Source organism: Aplysia californica, unplaced genomic scaffold (assembly GCF_000002075.1).
Source record: "Aplysia californica isolate F4 #8 unplaced genomic scaffold, AplCal3.0 scaffold00508, whole genome shotgun sequence".
Classification (NCBI taxonomy): domain Eukaryota; kingdom Metazoa; phylum Mollusca; class Gastropoda; order Aplysiida; family Aplysiidae; genus Aplysia; species Aplysia californica.
In genome coordinates, this window is record NW_004797778.1 from 502,268 (window position 1) to 523,389 (window position 21,122).

General features: G+C 38.8%; 1 protein-coding gene across 3 annotated transcripts in view; it reads right to left on the reverse strand.

The window, feature by feature from the left end:
* The window catches only part of LOC101855970 (ubiquitin-associated protein 1), a 25,059-nt gene extending 5,460 nt beyond the window's left edge, over positions 1–19,599 (reverse strand). The window contains exons 1-8 of one of the 3 annotated variants that reach the window (XM_013086819.2): positions 19,487–19,599; positions 16,617–16,703; positions 15,161–15,234; positions 14,290–14,346; positions 12,270–13,748; positions 11,003–11,059; positions 10,192–10,416; positions 7,534–7,635 (exon numbers count right to left, since the gene is read on the reverse strand). In XM_013086819.2, the coding sequence (XP_012942273.1) occupies positions 7,534–7,635; positions 10,192–10,416; positions 11,003–11,059; positions 12,270–13,748; positions 14,290–14,346; positions 15,161–15,234; positions 16,617–16,653 (2,031 nt within the window). In that variant the 5' untranslated portion in view covers positions 16,654–16,703; positions 19,487–19,599. Of the gene's footprint in view, positions 1–7,533; positions 7,636–10,191; positions 10,417–11,002; positions 11,060–12,269; positions 13,749–14,289; positions 14,347–15,160; positions 15,235–16,616; positions 16,707–19,486 lie in introns of all 3 variants that reach the window. The other 2 variants (XM_005106040.3, XM_005106041.3) reach the window with 2 other exon arrangements.
* Positions 19,600–21,122: the final 1,523 nt, after the last annotated feature.

Genomic DNA, 21,122 nt, shown 5'->3' on the forward strand with positions numbered 1-21,122 from the left:
GTTCGTCAGATTTTGATCCATCTGCAGGTAAAAAATGTACTGCCGACCAACCCGCAATGAAAGCATGGGACTGGGACATAGCGGTATAATTAGGGCTGGATTCTGTTCGGTTAATTGAAGGCTTGCAAAGCAGCAGACGGCTTGCGCTAGAGGCTTGCGAGCAGGCTTGTGATTTGCTTAGCCTCCCGCTTGCTACCGGGGGGAACTTCCGGTGAGTTGTGACTCGCGGACAGTCCTGCTGTACTGTGTCGTGACGCCGCGAACCTTCATTGCTGTGGGCTCAGTACATATTACAAAAGATTCTCTGGTTATTTGCGTTGAGAGGCTTGCACCAAAAGTGCAAGATCGTTTGTTTTTTTACATAGTTCGGTTGTAAAAAACAAAAAGCTCTATTCAATGCACTTAAAAATTATTATTGGATCGGCTTTTCTTACGATGTTAAGGCCTGTTTATTTTAAATGTGCACGAGCCAAGCGCTTCATCGTCGCACGCAAAAGACCTCAGTTCAATACCCGTATGGAGAGAAATTTTTACTGAGAACCTCCGTCTTTCTGCTGGGGCGTTGTTCCCTCTCAGCCCAGGTTGGTCCTGACATTGGGTTGAAGTAGGCCTAGCCCGTCTCCTAAATGTTCTGTATTATGTCAGTGTGAGTGTAACACATCTACAAAATAGGTTACATACATCCAATACAAAAGCCAATCACAACGACCCCAGGAGTTTTCCATTCTAGGGTAATGTAAGTCTACTTATTCTTATTACTACCAGAAACCTAGGTCTCTGTTACTACAATACCACGTTCCCTCTCATTTATCCACTCGCTTAGCTGATCAACGGCGGGAAGTTAAAAATAACATCTCTCTCTTCAAAAAAACAAGCCCAGCCTCTCCCTTCCTCCACGGTTCAAAGTTCACACAGTGAGCGGTACTGCTATTTGAACACATCGAGGGGTATTGTCGCCATCGAGCGATCCTGCACCTGCTGCTCGCTCGCTCTTATCGAGACAGCATAAGTCAGCAGGTCATGTTTCGAGCTTGTCCTGGGACAATTCACTAGGCCAAGCGCAAATCAGTAGTGTGAATCGTGGGACTTGTTGCTGCGGACGGGATTTGAGACTTGCGGCTGTCCGCTGCTTTGCAAAGCCTTCGATTAATCGAGCAGACTACAGAGCTACGTCGCGCAGTGACACTGTGGGCGGGATCTCTCACTCTCCCCCTCTCTCTTTTTCTGACGTAAGTGGCTTCGCGAATTGCAAGCAGGGTGGGGATGACGAGGGGGTCTGACATGAGTGGCTTCGCGGATTGCTAGTTTCTGTGGACTTGAAGTTTAGACTAGACCAAGGAGGTTACAGTTTGCGCTAGACTGAACTTATCATGCTGGTGATTTGATTTGATGATTTGACCTAGTGATTTGAGGCTTGTGACTTGAACTAGGGGCTTGCGAGCACGAGCGGGTTTGCTACCGGGGTACAGCCCTAGGTATAATGGCCGATTGCAGGAAATGCGCAAGTTGGCAGGTTTCTATAACTTGTTGCCGAGAGAATTATCGTAAATATCCGTAGCTTATACAAAACGATACGAAGGCGAGTACGGAATTTCGGCAGTCTTACGCTGTCGCAGATTTTTTTAACGGAGGGAGTTGATAATGATGGAGGGACAAGTACGGAACTGGCAGAAAGTACGTATTTCCGTAAAAATACGGAAAAGTGGAAGCACTGTCAAACCCTAAAATCGTACTAAATACGTTTTTTACGGTACTACTTGGCAGCTATGAACATGGTTCTCGTATTTTTACAAACTGGATAAGGACAGGTGCAATATATTTTTCATATCATAGAGGATATTGTATTTCTTTCGGAAAACCTGGAAACTTGGATAAAATCTTGGTTTCATATAGTAATACTTACTGTGTCTCTTTACATAAACAAGTCATGGCAAACGCACCGGTCCTATGCATATGTAAGTCTGCTGGGTGAAACGATTTAAGCAGATTAAATATGGTTCACATCAAGCAAACATGCAACCTTTGTTAAACGAGAAAAAAATAAATGCCTCAATGGTAAAACTATGAAGTGCTTCACTCAGAGGTTCAGACATTGTTTTTCATCAAACAAGAAGTCTGTCCTCATGTTTTCATCATACGAAGCATAACGGATTAGACCACACAAACAAATTGAGGTCCTATATATTTTTCATGATATCATTTTTCAAAAAGTGCTCCAATATGTACGTCTGCCAGTTGAAATGATTTAACACATTACACCCAAGGGCAGGTGGGAAGTCTATTCCCAAATCTTAAGCATGAAGAAGGAACCCACCTACCTAAATACAAGCATTAAAAAAAATTATTTTTTTAAATGCTAAACAAGTTACAAATTAGAAAGAGAAATGAATGTAGTTTCAGAAAAATATAACTTTGTATGCACAAACTGTTGGAAATGTTCTAACTTTAGTTTAATCAGGGGGTCCGGCCCGTCACTCTCATTCTCAATGCTCGCTGAGAGGCCCTAGATCTAAATTCTATACCGGTATCTGATTAATGGGAATCGCCCCAAACTCTTGCTACAACATTTTCATCAACATCTGATTTATCTGATTTTGTCATTGGCCTGTTCTTGTGCAAATCCATCGCTATTTCAGTTTTCAAACTCAATTGTGCTGCTTTTCAACAAGTTGAGACACCTATGAAGTGTTGGAAACTGGATCGCACTTCGGTCAGCTCTAAAGCTAAAACTACTGGATCCAAATATTTCACTTTGGTATCAAACGGAAAAAGAAACATTTTGCAATAACAATGTAAAACGAAATCTCAGCCCCAAAGTCACGCCAAGACGAGATTTGGTTTCTAAAGACGCCTGGTCGGAGCAGGCGATTCCGGGCAAGTTAGGGAGGAGCGTGTAGGGAAATTCCTGGGGAAAGTTTGGGTGTAATGTGATAAGCACCATAAATATAGTCCACATCAAGCAAACAGGGAAGCCTCATCCAACGAGAAACAAATAAATGCCTCAATGGTAAAATTATGAAGTGCTTCACTCAGAGGTTCAGACATTGTTTTTCATCAAACCAGAAGTCTGTCCAGATGTTTTCATCATACGAAGCATAACGGATTAGACCACACAAACAAATTGTGGTCCTTTATGTTTTTCATGATATCATTTTTCAAAAAGTGCTCCAATATGTACGTCTGCCAGTTGAAATGATTTAACACATTACACCCAAGGGCGGACGGGAAGTCTATTCCCAAATCTTAAGCAAGAAGAAGGAACCCACCTACCTAAATACAAGCATTTAAAAACAATTTGTTTAATTCTAAACAAGTTACAAAATTAGAAAGGGAAATGAATTTAGTTTCAGAAAAATATAACTTTATATGCACAAACTGTTGGAAATGTTCTAACTTTAGTTTAATCAGGGTGTCCGGCCCGTCACTCTCACTCTCAATCCTCGCGGAGAGGCCCTAGATCTAAATTCTCTATCTGATTAATGGGAATCGCCCCAAACTCTTGCTACAACATTTTCATCAACATCTGATTTATCTGATTTTGTCATTGGCCTTTTCTTGTGCAAATCCATCGCTATTTCAGTTTTCAAACTCAATTGTGCTGCTTTTCAAAAAGTTGAGACACCTATGAAGTGTTGGAAACTGGATCGCACTTCGGTCAGCTCTAATGCTAAAACTACTGGCCCCAAATATTTCGCTTTGGTATCAAACGGAAAAAGAAACATTTTGCAATAACAATGTAAAACGAAATCTCAGCCCCAGAGTCACGCCAAGACGAAATTTGGTTTCTAAAGACGCCTAGTCGGAGCAGGCGATTCCGGGCAAGTTAGGGTGGAGTGTGTAGGGAAATTCCAAGGGAGAGTTTGGGTGTAATGTGTTAACCACCATAAATATAGTTCACATCAAGCAAACAGGGAAGCCTCATCCAACGAGAAACAAATAAATGCCTCAATGGTAAAATTATGAAGTGCTTCACTCAGAGGTTCAGACATTGTTTTTCATCAAACCAGAAGTCTGTCCAGATGTTTTCATCATACGAAGCATTACGGATAAGACCACACAAACAAATTGTGGTCCTTTATGTTTTTCATATCATTTTTCTAAAAGTGCTCCAATATGTACGTCTGCCAGTGGAAATGATTTAACACATTACACCCAAGGGCGGGCGGGAAGTCTATTCCCAAATCTTAAGCATGAAGAAGGAACCCACCTACCTAAATACAAGCATTAAAAAAAAAATTTTTTTAATTCTAAACAAGTTACAAATTAGAAAGAGAAATGAATTTAGTTTCAGAAAAATATAACTTTATATGCACAAACTGTTGGAAATGTTCTAACTTTAGTTTAATCAGGGGGTCCGGCCCGTCACTCTCATTCTCAATCCTCGCGGAGAGGCCCTAGATCTGAATTCTCTATCTGATTAATGGGAATCGCCCCAAACTCTTGCTACAACATTTTCATCAACATCTGATTTATCTGATTTTGTCATTGGCCTGTTCTTGTGCAAATCCATCGCTATTTCAGTTTTCAAACTCAATTGTGCTGCTTTTCAAAAAGTTGAGACACCTATGAAGTGATGGAAACTGGATCGCACTTCGGTCAGTTCTAATGCTAAAACTACTGGCCCGAAATATTTCGCTTTGGTATCAAACGGAAAAAGAAACATTTTGCAATAACAATGTAAAACGAAATCTCAGCCCCAGAGTCACGCCAAGACGAAATTTGGTTTCTAAAGACGCCTAGTAGGAGCAGGCGATTCCGGGCAAGTTAGGGTGGAGTGTGTAGGGAAATTCCAAGAGAGAGTTTGGGTGTAATGTGTTAACCACCATAAATATAGTTCACATCAAGCAAACAGGGAAGCCTCATCCAACGAGAAACAAATAAATGCCTCAATGGTAAAATTATGAAGTGCTTCACTCAGAGGTTCAGACATTGTTTTTCATCAAACCAGAAGTCTGTCCAGATGTTTTCATCATACGAAGCATTACGGATAAGACCACACAAACAAATTGTGGTCCTTTATGTTTTTCATGATATCATTTTTCTAAAAGTGCTCCAATATGTACGTCTGCCAGTTGAAATGATTTAACACATTACACCCAAGGGCGGGCAGGAAGTCTATTCCCAAATCTTAAGCATGAAGAAGGAACCCACCTACCTAAATACAAGCATTAAAAAATTTTTTTTTAAATTCTAAACAAGTTACAAATTAGAAAGAGAAATGAATTTAGTTTCAGAAAAATATAACTTTGTATGCACAAACTGTTGGAAATGTTCTAACTTTAGTTTAATCAGAGTGTCCGGCCCGTCACTCTCACTCTCAATCCTCGCGGAGAGGCCCTAGATCTAAATTCTATATCTGATTAATGGGAATCGCCCCAAACTCTTGCTACAACATTTTCATCAACATCTGATTTATCTGATTTTGTCATTGGCCTGTTCTTGTGCAAATCCATCGCTATTTCAGTTTTCAAACTCAATTGTGCTGCTTTTCAACAAGTTGAGACACCTATGAAGTGTTGGAAACTGGATCGCACTTCGGTCAGCTCTAATGCTAAAACTACTGGCCCGAAATATTTCGCTTTGGTATCAAACGGAAAAAGAAACATTTTGCAATAACAATGTAAAACGAAATCTCAGCCCCAGAGTCACGCCAAGTCGAGATTTGGTTTCTAAAGACGCCTAGTAGGAGCAGGCGATTCCGGGCAAGTTAGGGTGGAGTGTGTAGGGGAATTCCAAGAGAGAGTTTGGGTGTAATGTGTTCACCACCATAAATATAGTTCACATCAAGCAAACAGGGAAGCCTCATCCAACGAGAAACAAATAAATGCCTCAATGGTAAAATTATGAAGTGCTTCACTCAGAGGTTCAGACATTGTTTTTCATCAAACCAGAAGTCTGTCCAGATGTTTTCATCATACAAAGCATTACGGATAAGACCACACAAACAAATTGTGGTCCTTTATGTCTGTCAGATAATCTATATAGCAAATATTGAGCCATGAACTAGAACATCGTGGGCAATTTGTAGAGAATACAATTTTACAAACTCACATCATCACTGCCTTTCTCACCCTGGAACAGGATATAGGCCACGAACACTTTCCACCTTTCCCTATACTGGGCTAGTTGCTTGATGTCACTCCATATCTTCCCACTTTTCTGTACATCCATTTTCAAGACTTCTCCAGGCTCCACGTGGTCTTCCACTTGATCTTTCCTTGTTATGCAGCTGCTTGACTTCCTCCTGAGAGTATGTTAGATCCATTGCCAACGTTTTCTTCCCATCTCATCTCTGACTGGGCTGTGTCTCGTTCTTCTTAATACTTCCTCGTTGGTGACCCTGTCTGTGTATGTGATCCTCAGTAATTTCATTAGACACTTGTTCAAGAAAATCTGGATCCTCTTTATGCAAGTGTGAGATGCGTTCCATGTCTCACATCCATACAAGAAGACCGACTTCACATTTAAGTTGAAAATTCTCAGCTTTGTTCGTAGTCAGATATCCTTGGTCCTCTAAATCTTATTAAAAGATATAAATGCAGTCTGTGCCTACCCAATGCGGGACTTTATTTCAGAGCCTGTTCCTCCCTCTCTGTCAATTACACTCCCAAGATAGCAGAAGGATTCGATGTCTTCTAGTGCATTTTCCTCTACTGTGACCTGCTCCTTTCATAGTGCATCTATCTGTTGGACTTTTGACTTTCCGGGGTGGATCCTCAATCCAACAGACTCTTATAAGCTGTTTAAAATTGTAGTCTTTGCTTGCATCTGTTCCTAGGTGTGTGACAGAAGCGCCAGGTCATTTGCAAAGTCCAGATCATCCAACTGTGTCCATGGGGTACACAAAATGCCGTTTACAAACTCACAACTTCTCCATATTGCACCTTCCTTGCATACAAACCCTCTCCCTCTTAACCATGCAAAAAGATGCTTAGAAGTATAAATTCTTGGATCAAGGTCTATATGTTTCAATAGTCTGTGTAGTGTGTGCATGAACGGAAGCTGATGAGAGTAATAGTATCTTTTCCATTGTCTGATTATTTTGTGTGCTATGCTGGTCACATTTGGTGGGTACTTTAGTGTTGTCTTTTGTTTGTGAAAAAAAAAAAAGCCACATCCATAATCGCAATTTTCACAAGACGACTTTTAAAGCGGTGACTTACATCACACACTGATTCAACATTCCTCCTCTCTTTCATGCTCAGTTGTATAAAAAGGACCAATGTCATCAACTGCAAGTCTTCGAAATAAGAAACATAAAGTTTCGTGTCAAAATTCATTAACACAGCAGCACTCCGCAGGCAGCATAGTCCCTGGTCTCTAACTCCAAGGTCATACTGACATCACTGTGCTTTTGCCCTAGAACTAAAGTACTGTGAAGGTGACACAGTCCATAAGGAGCACAAAATCTTGATGCAACTCTAGGACTTTCTCAAATACCTTTTACTTCAAGCCCCAGAAAGGTGAAACGACAAATTTATAGAGAACAAAAATTTGAAATGGGACTATCTTTCAGTGTGCAAAATGACTTACCTTTTCTACATCGTTTTTTAGCGTGTATAGCGTAGACTCCACAAGTACTGGGGCATATTTCATTGCTACCAGCTTATCCACAGCAAACAAATGGTCCAAAACCTACAATACAACATAAATAATATTCGAAATCCCAGTTTGTATCTTTAAGCAAACAAAATTGTATACATAATGACAAAAATTATGAATTCAAATACTAGTAACTAAAATCAATCTTGAATCTGTTTTTCTGTTTTAACACTTTGCCCCCACGGGACAGTAAGAAGCCATCTCTTTCCCCATGGGTCACTGATCGCTGACAGTGTAATATAGCAATAAAAACATTTTATGAATGATCCCCTTTTAGACATGTGCACTTGCTTAAGTTATTTTTTCCTTCATAAATGGTTTGTGTAGCCTTTGAGTCTGCAGTTTATTTACAACAATAATTGGAGTAGAAAATTTTTCAAAAGTCAAGTAGACCTAGCATAAGTGGTGCTTTAAAGTGTTGTCATTATACGGATTCCGATGATGAATAAGCTCAATACATAAAGTTTCAAGTGCCAATTCTCATCCCTATTTTGATGAACATGCGATCGTTGCGATCAATTTTCTCAATGTGCTGAAAATTTCACACTAATCAAGATGTTTTTTAGCCGAGACACAGGAAGAGTACTGATGCTCCTCATCTGCTTCCAAGTACAGGGGGACAAAGGTTTTGCACTCTGTGCGCCGCGTGGGTGAAAAGTGTCAAGCAAAAAAGTTAAAACTAAAAAATGCTATGTTAATAATAGGCCAATTTAGAAACCACATCACAAACATTTGCAGTTTTTTTCTCAGATTACAAAAATTATGATTTCTAAATCAGCCTTCCTGCAATCTTTTCTTAGCTTCAATGAATAAAAAAGAGGTGAAAGATTTGAAGTTGAAATAAAAATTGCGGGGAGAGAGAAGACTGCTGCAGGACAAAAACACAAAGTGGTTGTAGAATAGGAAGCAACTTCCAGTCCAAAATACGCAAAATTTTACTGAAAGGAACTTTTTAATGCTTATTGAGAAAACCTATACATCTTTTAGCATCAATCTCTGTGGCACACAGTCAGCTCAAAAAAATAAAAGCCCCTGAAAGAAAGGCCAGTTTACTCTTGACCAACACAATTCAAAAGCCCAACCCATGTATAAACATAGAAATCTGTATTACAAAAATGTGTTGAATATTCCTACAACCAAGGTTAGGATTTAATATCCTTCCAATAGCGTTGTCCATGTATCTGCAAAATTAAGCCAAACACTTTTTCGAAAGAAAAAAACCGGAATTTCCCTCTTTTTATCTTCTACAATTGCTCAAAAATTTGTGTAAAGTGTTCCTTTACTTACCACCCATTGTAACTATGGTCGTGAATAACATGATTTCAGACAAAACAGATGATTGACATAATTAATGATAATTTGGCAGATACAGTTAGTCGGACACTGACAATATTATGTTTGTGTGCCTGGAGAAAGGTCCCAGTTGCCGGAAATTTTGGATACTGAAATAAGGCCAAATTTTTGTAACAAATTCAACGCTTAACTGATTTCATCCATGATTTTTTTCAGGCTCTGGACAGAGATATTTTTCCCTGTGCAATATTTCACCTGGGGTGCATTATTTAATGCATCACTGTGAAGCTCAAAGTTACTCTAATAAATATTGTCATATAAAAAACTGATGGGAATAAACAGAGGAATCAGATTATATCAATTACAATGACCTATATTCTGAGTGTGTTGTATTTTCCCTCAGACAAAAATGAATGAGAGAAAAAAAACTGTGTAACACATCTTTGAAAATTTCAACTACCTCATTTTCTCAGCTCTACAAGTTCTTATAACCAATAGAAATCAACACAAAATAGTAGAGATATCATCCTAGCACATATTTATGCAAGAATTTCCCAAATTCAGTTGAATATCTTCCACTGAAGGGCCTTTTTTTATACCAGGCTCCATGTTGTTTGCCCTTTCTTAGCGACAACAAAAAATAATTTTTGTAAGAATTTTGCGGAGTTTCGATAGATTTTGGCGCTCAAAGATTGAGGTCAGGCTTGTTTACAAGTTCTACTTCCTTTCGACAACTTAAAAAGTAGGAACTATGTTAAAAAGTGCACATTCGTTTTGGATTTCGCTCGAATTTCGTCGAGCCGCTCACAGCAGTCGAATGGCGACAGTGGAAAAACCCAGAGCCGCTGTCAGCAGCCGAATGGGCGAAATCAGTTAACAGGCTTATTTTAAAAATCTTCAAATATTTTGAGTACTTTTAAAGATATGCTACACTTTGTAACACAGGGTGTAAAAACAAAGTTTAGAGAAAAAAGGTTTGAACCTTAGTATGTTGACCCAATTTCTAGCACATTCTAACCTTTAGCGAAGTACATGTTGCCAAAAAAGTTACTAAAAAGACACTTAGACTTAAATTATTATAAAAATCCTTTCAATATGCTAGTAAGAAATGATTAAAAGTGTGTTTTCTGATGGAATTTCCTTTTTGGCCTTTTCACCCCATTGATCAAAAATTGCTGTGTCAACAACTGGGACCTTTCTGCAGGCACACACACATATGTTTTGCTAAATTACAGTACAAAAACAAGCAAGAAACTCAACTTGCAATGCTTCAAGTCAAGTGAAGTGTCTACCCACCTCTTTCTGGTCCTGACCAAACTTCTGAACAGCCCTGGCAACCCGAGCCTTGAGGAAGCCCATGGATGTCAGGCTGTCGGTGAAAGCCTGCGCCTCGCGGGACAAACTGTGGTACGGATCAGTCAGACCAACAGGTGGGCTGGTGGGGAGTTGGCTCTCCTTATATACTTCAGGTTTAGGTGACGGGGACGGGGGCGGTGGTAAAGGTCTCATTTTGTTCAGAGGCTGCAGAAAAAAGTCAGGTAAAAAAAGAAAGAAAATTAAAAAACATTTTTCTAAAAGACTCTACGTGGAGAGTTGAAAAGCTCTTACCATTTAAAACCCAACAAAATATGAGATAAAATTCATGTTTTTAAATGTGACAGCCCCAATATATTATCATCATATCCTGCAAGCAAAGGGGATACTTTGAAACAGATGCTGACTTTTTCATAATCGATCAAAACTTATTTTCACTCCACCCTCAAAGAACTCCATTAAGGTACATACTTTAAAATATTTTTGTATGAGATCGACACCCTATTAGAAGCAAAGTCTCATTTAAAAACCCCACCACCACAGTCCTTGGAGAGAGGAAAGAAGAATTCTTTTTTCAAGAGGGTCATAAGGCAGGGACATTATACCAAAGTAAATATCACACACATAAAACTGATCGAGTTCATTTGCTTTAAAACCATACAGTATCATCAGAGAGATTGCGCAATCTACCAGCAAGCAGTGAGTCTATTCATTAACCCATGTACACTGTCCTTGTGAATGGACAGTGAGGGTGACCATACTGAATTAAAAGACTGACCAAAGGTATATGTACCTTGGACTCATCAGAGTCAAAGCTTTTGAACGAACAACCATCTTTGGTGAGATGAACCTAGGATTAAAAGTTTGTTCAAGGTAAAAATAAAGGGAAAAACATAAGTAAACACTCTATTCAAAATACTATACCAGTGAGAATCTTTATCAGCTGATTTAAAGATTTACAGAGAGCATGGTCCTTATTCTCCTTCACAGCGAACTTTAACCTTATATTTTCACCCTGACAAATCTCAATACTATTTCTTTGATGTATATTACTCCCTTGCTCATTTATGATTTTGCACTGGAAGAATTTTAAAACGTAATTGAAATAAGGGTTTTTTTAATAAAGGAAAGATAAAATGGGAGAAAATGATCAATTTGATAAAAGACCTGAATATCAAAAAAAGGGTAATTTGAAAATGAAGGAAACACAAGATTAATGGACCAACAGTAACACAATAAAATAGGAAATTAAGGGTTAGATAACACAACTGATTATGTATTCTGAGATCCTTAGATCTCAATAATTATTACCACCAACACACTAAAAACTAGATACTGGAAAAGACATTTCTATTGCTTGCCATTAAAATTAAAAGACTGCAGCAGAGTTAATATCCTTGTCAAACTAAAGGAAATTTCTGTTTAAGAGGCTACAGCACATACAGACAAATTTTGATGCCAGGGATAGAATGGATGTGTCTGTAATATCCATCCAAAATTAAGGAAATACTAGGACAGATCTGTACACTGAAAAATTCTTTGGTGTCAGTCGACTTGGTTTAATCATAAGTCATCTCACACATTATCACATCAGCACAATGAGGGATGCTATTTTTATTTTCCCTGTGTACAGCAAATTTTGCCAAATATTATATATGTCATCTAAACAAAAAGTACTGAAAATGTGACATGAAATATTAGAAGCGTAAATAAAAATGATGTCATATTTCTGCTCTGAGTCATAAATGCCAAACTCCTTTGGTGACATTTCTGCATTTCACTTACAAATTACCAAAATGTGAAGGGATAGAAAAGACACATTCACTTTGTAATTATTTTTTTTAATTGAAGCAATTTGCTTCAGGAGCCAGCAGAGCACAAATAATTCAACAAAACACAAGAAGTCCATTACAGTAAAATCATTATTTTCCTGCTATCCCACAAGCAGTCAATCAACAGAAAATTCTTAAATCTAGACTTATCAGCCTGCCCTATTTTCTTACAAGAAGAGTTCCCTCATCTTTCAAGCCACTGTTCTCAAAATGTAAAACTTTTCTCACCTGGCCAGACCGTGGTGAAGAAGAAGGAAGGGGATCTAATGCAGGGGACTTTCTGAACAGATCAGACTCTCTGCCACTAGTCTGTAGATCGGTGGTAGACACACTGTGTCGACTGTACGGGTTCTTCATCGGTGCTGGGGACCTAACACTAGAATCATCTAGCGAGGCAGCTAGAGACGGCCCAACTGAAGACCACATCCGAAATGAATCACTTCCAGGTCGATTTGACACATCTGGCTTGCTGGGAACAGGAGGTGGGGTGCGCAGTGGACGACCTGAAGATTTACTTGGACCAACAATTTGCCCTTGCGTAGGGGTCTGGTTTAAGGAGGCGCTAGTTGCAGCAAATGGATTTTTCACTCCAGAATCTGCAGGATTGTTTGTAGCAAAGGGGTTTTTCGACTCAGCAGCACCTTGAAGAAAAGGGTTCAAGGACTGAGAAGGTTGAGGCATAAACGAGTTTGAAAGAAACGATGAGTTCTGCTCTGCAGAGCTCTTTGGGTTATCACAGTTTCCATTAAGCCTGTGCGGGCCAGGTATAGGCGGTAGAACAGGTTTGTACAACTTACTGCTTGCCAAATTAGGAGGCAGTTTGCCACCCAAGGAGGCCTCAACACTATCTGATTCCCCAGGCAGGGTGACATTTTTATTAACACCATTCACAGTGTGATTTTTACTCGTTTGCTGCTTAAAGTCTGTTATTTCAACATACTCCCCATCTTCCCGTGCAACTAATTCATCTTTAAAGCTTTGTGATTTAAGATCTTCATTCTTGCTGCTACAATTATGAATGTTTTCTTCATTATCAAAAGTCACCCATTTATTTTCCTTTACAACAGTAGCAACATCATATATGCTTTCAGTACCATCAACATTGTCACAGGTTGCTGGCGGAGCCTCAGACACCTCAGTGTTAGCACTTTGTTGACGGCTGACACTACTATTCTTTCTTGGCGCAGGAATCGGTTTTGACGAATCTAATAATACTTTCAATTCCTCCATGTCGTTGATGGTTTGCAACTCCAAATTCTCAAAGGGATCTGCCTCTTGTTCAAACATTGAAACATCAAATTCCGAATTGTCAGCAGACTGACCATCATTCATCACATTAGACGAGTGAGACTTACTCGCTGCAGTCGCCTGAATTGGGATTGGTTTTAAAATCATGCCAGGCTCAGACATGGTCCTCGGAGCAGCAACAGGGGGTTTGGGAGGCACTCGGGGCCGAGCTCTTTCAATTCCACTGACTGGTGTGCTTTTCGGAACATCGTACACAGAGGCATTCGAGTCCTCTTTAGAGATAGCTCCATCTGTCTGCTTTTGGCTTGAGGAAGCAGCAGCCACGGCCTCAGCCTCCAGACGCTTCTGTTCCTGTTCAGCCTGCTCAGCTTTCTCTGCCTGTTCTTTGGCTGCCTTCTGCAAAGCCTCATCTCTTGCTTTAGCCCAGGCCAGCACAGCTTCTTCTGTCTCAAAGGTATACTGTTCACAAAAGAAATGTATCTTGATTAAATAAAAGAGAATCAAGCCAACACAATGACACAGCTTCAGTTCAAAAGCCATATGAGGTAGAAATAGAAAATAAGAACAAAAAAGAAGTAGAACCCACAGGTGCTGCCATCAAATCATCCACAGAAAAAAAAAAGGAAAAAGTGAATTACCAATCCCCTTACATTCTTGAGATTTAAGACAAACTACAATACAAGGCTTGAAAATTTAAAGTAGGAGATTTTAAAAATCTATGTACTCAAACTTGACAAAGAAAAATATCCAGTAGACAAAATTTCAGTCAATCTTTCTTGATAGAAAAAGCTGCATAATGAAACAAAAAGTGTAACCTAATAAACAAAAGCAATTCTAAAATATCTTTAGTTCTGAGTAAGAACACTCATCAAAACTTCTGAGATCCAAAAGTTAGAATATTCAAATCACAGAACAGTGAAAAATAAACAGTGAATGTAAAAAAGAATACTTTTGATCATCATTACAACACTTTTACCGACAAGAAATTCAAACTACCAACCTCGACATTTAATACCCTCTGAGAATTTGTTCTTGAAAGCTCCGGAGGTGCAACAGTCTGAAAAACAAAAGCAATTATCAGAATTTCTTCATACTCGTATATGGATGTCAAAAAGACAAAGTAAGCAGATCACACAAATTGGAAACCTGTCTCACGACAATCTCTCTCAGAGTCTCTGCCCATCAATGACACCTATTTATTTCACTTTAGGTGCCCGTCTGCCATCCCACACTACCTAATCTTCACCAAAACTTAACAAAATGTCCAACTTTTAAGCTGGACGAAAGAAGACTCAAGTCTCTCTTCTCTTGTCACTTCACTACAGAAAGTTTCAATAGAAAGTAATAAACAATAGCCATAAGGAAAACAGTATCAGCGTCACATGAAAGTATACTTCTCTCCCAATTCTAATTTGAGTGTAAAGGTGTGTATATTTGTGGGCAATAACATTTCTGGAACTTTTGATAAAAATGACAAAATCTTTCCTTTTTCTTCACTTATAAATATAAATTAAGAACACTTTTGCTATAACATGAAGCAGAATATACCACCTTAGCTGTAGGATAATAACAGACATTGTCATGTGAATACCAGTGCAAAGAAAACCTTCAAAATGAAAATAAATAGCTATCATTCTTTTTTTTTTTATGAACTATATCTGCTTCCCCCCTCCCTACCCCCTCAAGATGTCTACTGAACAATTCAATTTATTTCAAGTTAAAACTGACAGTAAGCAATAATTAATAAATAAAATATTCCAAAAGTTTAGAGATAAAAAACATTGAGAAAATCATTCACAAGGAAGTAGAAAAACAATTCATACACAGTGATCTTACCAGATAACAAAACCAAAACAATCCTCTAGAAATACCTTTGCTGGCTGTTTGAAATTCTGCCCGATCTTGAAAGGCACCCCATCTAAGTAGGAGTTGCTCGAAGCCAAACCTGCAGGGACAGCAGAGCATGATAAACACATGATAACACTAAGGGATTCTTTTAATGTTCACTTTTGGTTTCATTACTTCCAATGTGAAACAACATGGCTCAAAAGCTGTCTACAGTTTTTCCATCACCAGAGAAATGAAGCGCAAGAGAGATTTAACATACGAGGAAATTAGAAGAATTTTGTCTGAACTTCCTGCCCCATGTTTGCTTCAAACTAGTTTGGGTTGTGGGTCAACAATGTCTTGTAATTGTGGTCCTCTCCTTTCAGTGTCAGTCTTGTACGCAAATGTGTTGTAAGAATTTAGCTCCGATTAATGATGTGCTGTACCAGTTAGGTCAATATTTTTCAGGTTTTTACTTGCTGTTTGAAGGTTAGAGGCTACCATAGTGGGCCTAAAGAAACTACCAAACCTTTAAGACTTCTTCTGTCCTATTTTCTAAAGCTTTGAGAGTATGCTTTTCAAACAGCTAAAATGATAACAATGGAAATCATCCTCATCCTGACAAGCTCCCAAAAATCATTTGAAAGCTGAAAGCAACTATCTAATGATAAAACACAACAGATTCTGATGCTTTGCTCATATAAAGGAATTAAAACCACATTATAATTGAGTGTCCAAAGGCAATCTCAAGACATTGCTCTCTAAGCACCCTTTAGGACCAACTTCAATGGAATGCTTCCAAATGAAAAAACAGCTCAATCCAAAATCCCTCTGTCTGCCATCAGATGTCAAAATCTTCACTTCTGATGAATTCAAAATATAAGTATTGTGGATTCATTATTAGACGTTCGATCCCCACATCTGACTTGGGTTTGGAGGAGCACAGAGATATTCCCTAAGTTTTCATTGTGCCATGAGCATGTACTTTTTCAGTTAAAGGTGACGGGGGAGCTCAACAATAATGGGAACAAAGTAAAAGTGATGGAATAGGTAGAGCAAATATTAGTCACTTGATAAACTCAACACTGTCGGTAAGACGTAGAGTAAAGACATGAAACAATATGATAACCTAGATATTTGACAGTATTTTGAAAAGGGTACACATTAAACATTTCTTCGTGATAATATAAATCTTTAAAATGGTTCTCCACAAGAAACAGCCATTATTACTTTCCTGTCTTCCATTTACAAAACCCAAATTACAACTCTAATTTTCTATTCACTGTCCCCACAGCAGCTTTGTTTGTTTGTTTGTATTATTACACTTAATCAAGGCAAAAGATCTTCAATAACTTTCAACTTACGAACAATCATGTTTTCAACAGAACATTCTTCTATACACAAAATTAAAAATCATCCATATTTATCCAGAGCAGACTGCAAATCTCCCACAGATTTTTTAAAGCTATAATTACGTCAAACTTCTGAAACTTTTCTCACCATGACGTCCAAGAGTGCCATATAATCGGTCATCCATGATTAGATCATGTCAAGCTGCATCATTCTCTCTCATTAATTAAAAGTCAGCTACTGAGGATAAAAATAAAACATTAATTTATGGTTGGGTGTCTCAAGAGCTGAAACATTTTTTTTTAGAAAATGCCATTTATAATACATCGAAATAATCAGAATTAGATATATGTGAAAAAAAACAACAAGTTCACTCTTTGATTACTTTGAAACAACAAAAATTATAATATAACAGTGGGCTTTATAAATATATCATGTAGTTACTAGAAGTATCATCTTATAGCTCATTCGTGCTTTTGACATTAACAAAATGTCCACCTATCTTGAATTGAACAGAAGTAGAGATATATGGAATTGAAGGAGGTGGGGGTCGCCTGGCGTCAGAGGAAAAAATTTGTGAGAAAATGGTCGCCAAAGTTTGGTGAATTATAAAGTTTATAAGCTTAGTGTTCTTGAAAAGTGCAAGGTATTTTTTTACTTTCCCTCCCGTCTCACACTTAGCTACCAGATGTCTATTTTCTACTAAATATTGATGCGCTGAACACGAATATCAACTTCATTTCCGTCGCAAATTAATAGTTTTTGAAATATTTGATTGTTTTTAACCGAGATAGACATGATGCTTTGGACCTATCGGGGGGTTCCAGGGGGGCCTGCCCCACTGGGGTTAAAGAAAATCTGGGGGGTTTTAACCCATAATTTGATATTTTACAGTTAGATTTGAAATTGTCTTTGAAAATAATTGATTTGCGACAGTTTTAGTGGCTTTATGTGTGATCTGCAGCAAACAGTACACGACAGTTTGACCACTGAAACAGTGCATCTGTGTGCAGGAGTGAAAGTAAAAATTTACCAAGTGCAAATTCACGTTTTTTTTGTGCCTCCTTCGATAAAATCTAAATGTTTTTCAATAAAATGCACACAGAAATGAGTTTATAAATTGACATATATATTATAATTATATGAAATGATGGTAAGTACAGAGCATTAAAAATGCCCAATGGAATTCTTCCCATACTATCAACACAGCCTTCAGCCTTCCTCTTTATAGGCATGCCCCCCTGAATTTGATATTTTGCAATTAAGTTTGAGAAGGCTATCTCTCCATATCGGCACCTGCATCAAAAAGTAATCGTTTAGAACTACAGAAGTAATCGTCGGTGGAGACAAAACAAAGATAGTAAATAACAAGATGGGCCACTCAGCCAAAAAAGTGTCCGCAGGAAGTATGCTCTTTGCTTCAGATGGCGCTGCAGTCTGTTTTGAAGCTCTCTTTCGTTTTTCCAGAAGAAGAATAGGAATAGCACCTTCTTGCGTGCGCAGATCGACTGCTGTTCATCAGCAGTTCGGGTTCGTTCAGTACGGAGTTTTAGCTTTTTAAAATTTTAATGACCTCTCGCCTTTCATTCTAAAGTCAAATTAAAAAAGAAAACAATCACCCTTTCCTCTGGAAGAGGTTTTTTGTCAGCGTAACCATTTTTAAAAAGCGTTCTTCCGAAATTCATTCAAAAACTTGCTAGTTTCACTTTGATCTTTTTACCTTAAGTAGGATAACTCTGTTCACAAAACAAAAGGTGCGCTTTTGAGAAGAGGGCGCCACCGAATTTTGAGGACACTTTTTTAATTGGCTCAAAGAGAGAAGTGGCCCATCTTGTTATAATGACAATGTACTATCTTTGGTCAAAACTAGAGTCTAGTATCCCCAAACGGGACCACCATTGTACAGGAGTGCCCAAGAGTAGATCTAGATCTTGGGTGGGGTGGGGTGTGTCAACAGTCAGGTGGGCAACCAGAAATCAAGACTAATATTACTAATAAAAATATGGGAGCGGTGTTCAGTCTCTGTCAGACTCAGAGGGGCATTTTACCATTTATTTGATGTTTTTAAGTTACATTTGCTGATCTCTAGCTCGCCGCACATCAAACATAGCCTATAGATCTAGATTCTAGATCTAGATCTAGACATCTAATCTAGAATCTAGATCTAGAATAGGTAGGTCCAGATTTAAGCATGGGTGATAATAGTGCAGGCCAGTCTTTTGGCTATTCTCACCCGGTGCGCGTTCACCGTTATAGCCTAGATCTAGGCCAACAAATTTTGCGTTCACCCTAAACCACAGAATTCTACACTGTGATAACAGAAAAATTGTAGAATTCTGTGCCGTGAATAAACGTTCCATTACAACTGTAGCCTACTAAAAGCGTACAATTTTGTCTGTGGGCAGTGGAGAGAGAGAGAGAGAAAGAGAGAGAGAGGAGTAGCGCGAGAACTTCCGGGCAAAACAAAATGGCGACCCGCGTAGTTCGGCTCGATTCGAAAAGTTAAATAGATTTAGCCGTAGGGCATCTTTGTAGACAACCAAATTAATTTACTTAAATTTTGTGTTTTAACATCATTTTTTAACTTTGTTTTGGTCAATTTGATCGTCCACACTGATAGACAGTATTCAGAAAGAGACAGAGAGAGAGAGAAGAGGGGAGGAGTAGATCTTGCGAGAACCGGGCAGGTGAGAATAGCCACTTTCATTCAATAATCACTACTTTTGGTCCCTTCAATTCTAGACAGGTGATTACACCTGGAATTAGTTCAATGGATACAAGAATCATTTAAATTTAAGTTTATAGCGACGAATCGAACCAGGGTGAGATCATCACAGAGAAAGAGTCATCGTCATGCAAACAAAAACTGTGGCTGTCAAAGCCAACAGCAGTGTGTCAGTGTGTGTGTGTGGTTGAGTGTAGAATCTAAAAACTGTTTCAAGTATTTCAAGAATAAGATGGGAAGAATAGAGTCTAGATCTAGATCTATATGACAATTGACGACTGATCCTTATACTCACGCTGAAGTTTTCGTTGGACATGAGTACCTTAAGAAGTTCTCTTCGTGCATACTAAAATCATTGTTATTTCCTTGAATATTTTGAAAGCTTACATTGTCGAAGACGATTTTCTTCGACGGCTTCTAAAAATAGACACTACCTCCCTGATTTACCAAATCGTGCAGTGCGTCAGAAACTTTTAGATTATATCACGGAATTAAACACTAACAAAAATCAATATTTTTGACGTAAAAATTCTTTGAATATTTATAAAAATGAAGCACAAAGATGCCCTTTCAAAAATGCATCAATGACACAAACCTATTCTTACGTCGCCAAAAACGTATTTCTCAGCAATTGCTTTTTGAATACATTCTTAATCTGGGTAGATGTATATGTCATTTCCTGTAACTTAAGAGTGCTTTCCCATGCAAACCCTTCGTTAATAAAAGAATTCAAAGTATTTATTTTTCAAATTTTTCATTTTTATGAATAATGTAATGTCGAAAGCAACAAGACCTCTTATTGTTTACAATCAAAACTACTACGCAGGGGGGGGGGGGGGGCAGGATTCTAACAAACAAACAAACAAACAAACAAAAAATTTCAAATATGCAACACTCACGGGCAGGCCTAGCAAACATAGTAGATTATACATTAACAATTTTAATCTAAAGTAGTTGTAAATCCCTATTACTTTTTATGTCGTAATGATGTCATCCAACCAAAGCGCAGAAGCTCGAGGCTCGAGGCTCGAGGCGAGGCCAGGTGAAGAGAACGATAGATTGAGGGCAAATATTTTCTTTTCAAAGGGACGAGGCTTCATTTTGTAATTGGAGAGGTACTTATTCCCTCTCACATCAGCAAATGTTTACAGCAAACCAATATTTACATAGGGCGCATTTTTATACACATTTTTTTTTGCCAGTATGCCTTCTACTGTTTGTTTTGTTCGGGTTTTTTGTTGCTCTTTGGGGGGGGGGGGGGGGGCTGAGTAAGAAGGAGCCACGGAGTAAAGCCTAGCAGTAAAGGCTACAGAAAAGAGTCAGGAGCACACAGGGGGGGGGGGGGGGACATGGTTAGAGAGCAGGAAAAGATCCGGAGGTGAAAGGAGGAACCCGGGATCGACCTATTGAATGAGAGGCGGACACCGCAACCTCTAGACCATGTGCCCCTCTCTCTCTCTCTCTCTCTCTCTCTCTCTCTCTCTCTCTCTCTCTCTCTCTCTCTCTCTCTCTCTCTCTCTCTCTCTCTCTCTCTGTGCGTGTGTGTGTGTGTGTGTGTTTGTTTGTGTGTTTGTGTGTGTGCTGTATCCAATAAGCTGCTCCTTCCGTCGGGAAGAATAAATTAATTTCATTGGTTTGGTCCTCAACTTGCTTAGGTTCCCATAGACTGAGTATTATAAAGTCCTGTGGTACACGAATTGATCTTTCATGGGTCAAGGCTGAGACAAACTGATTGTTCTCAAAGTGACTGGGGCTGAAGCCACGCACGGTGTGACATAAGCCTTTGACAAGGGATCGCTTGCACACCCTCATGGCTCCAGAACGAGGATACCGGAACTAACGGATATATTTTTGGATGCTTTGCTGCCAGACCATAAAGCGTAAATTGAGCACGCCCTCATCCCTTTTCCCAGCAGCTCTCTCATGTTCCA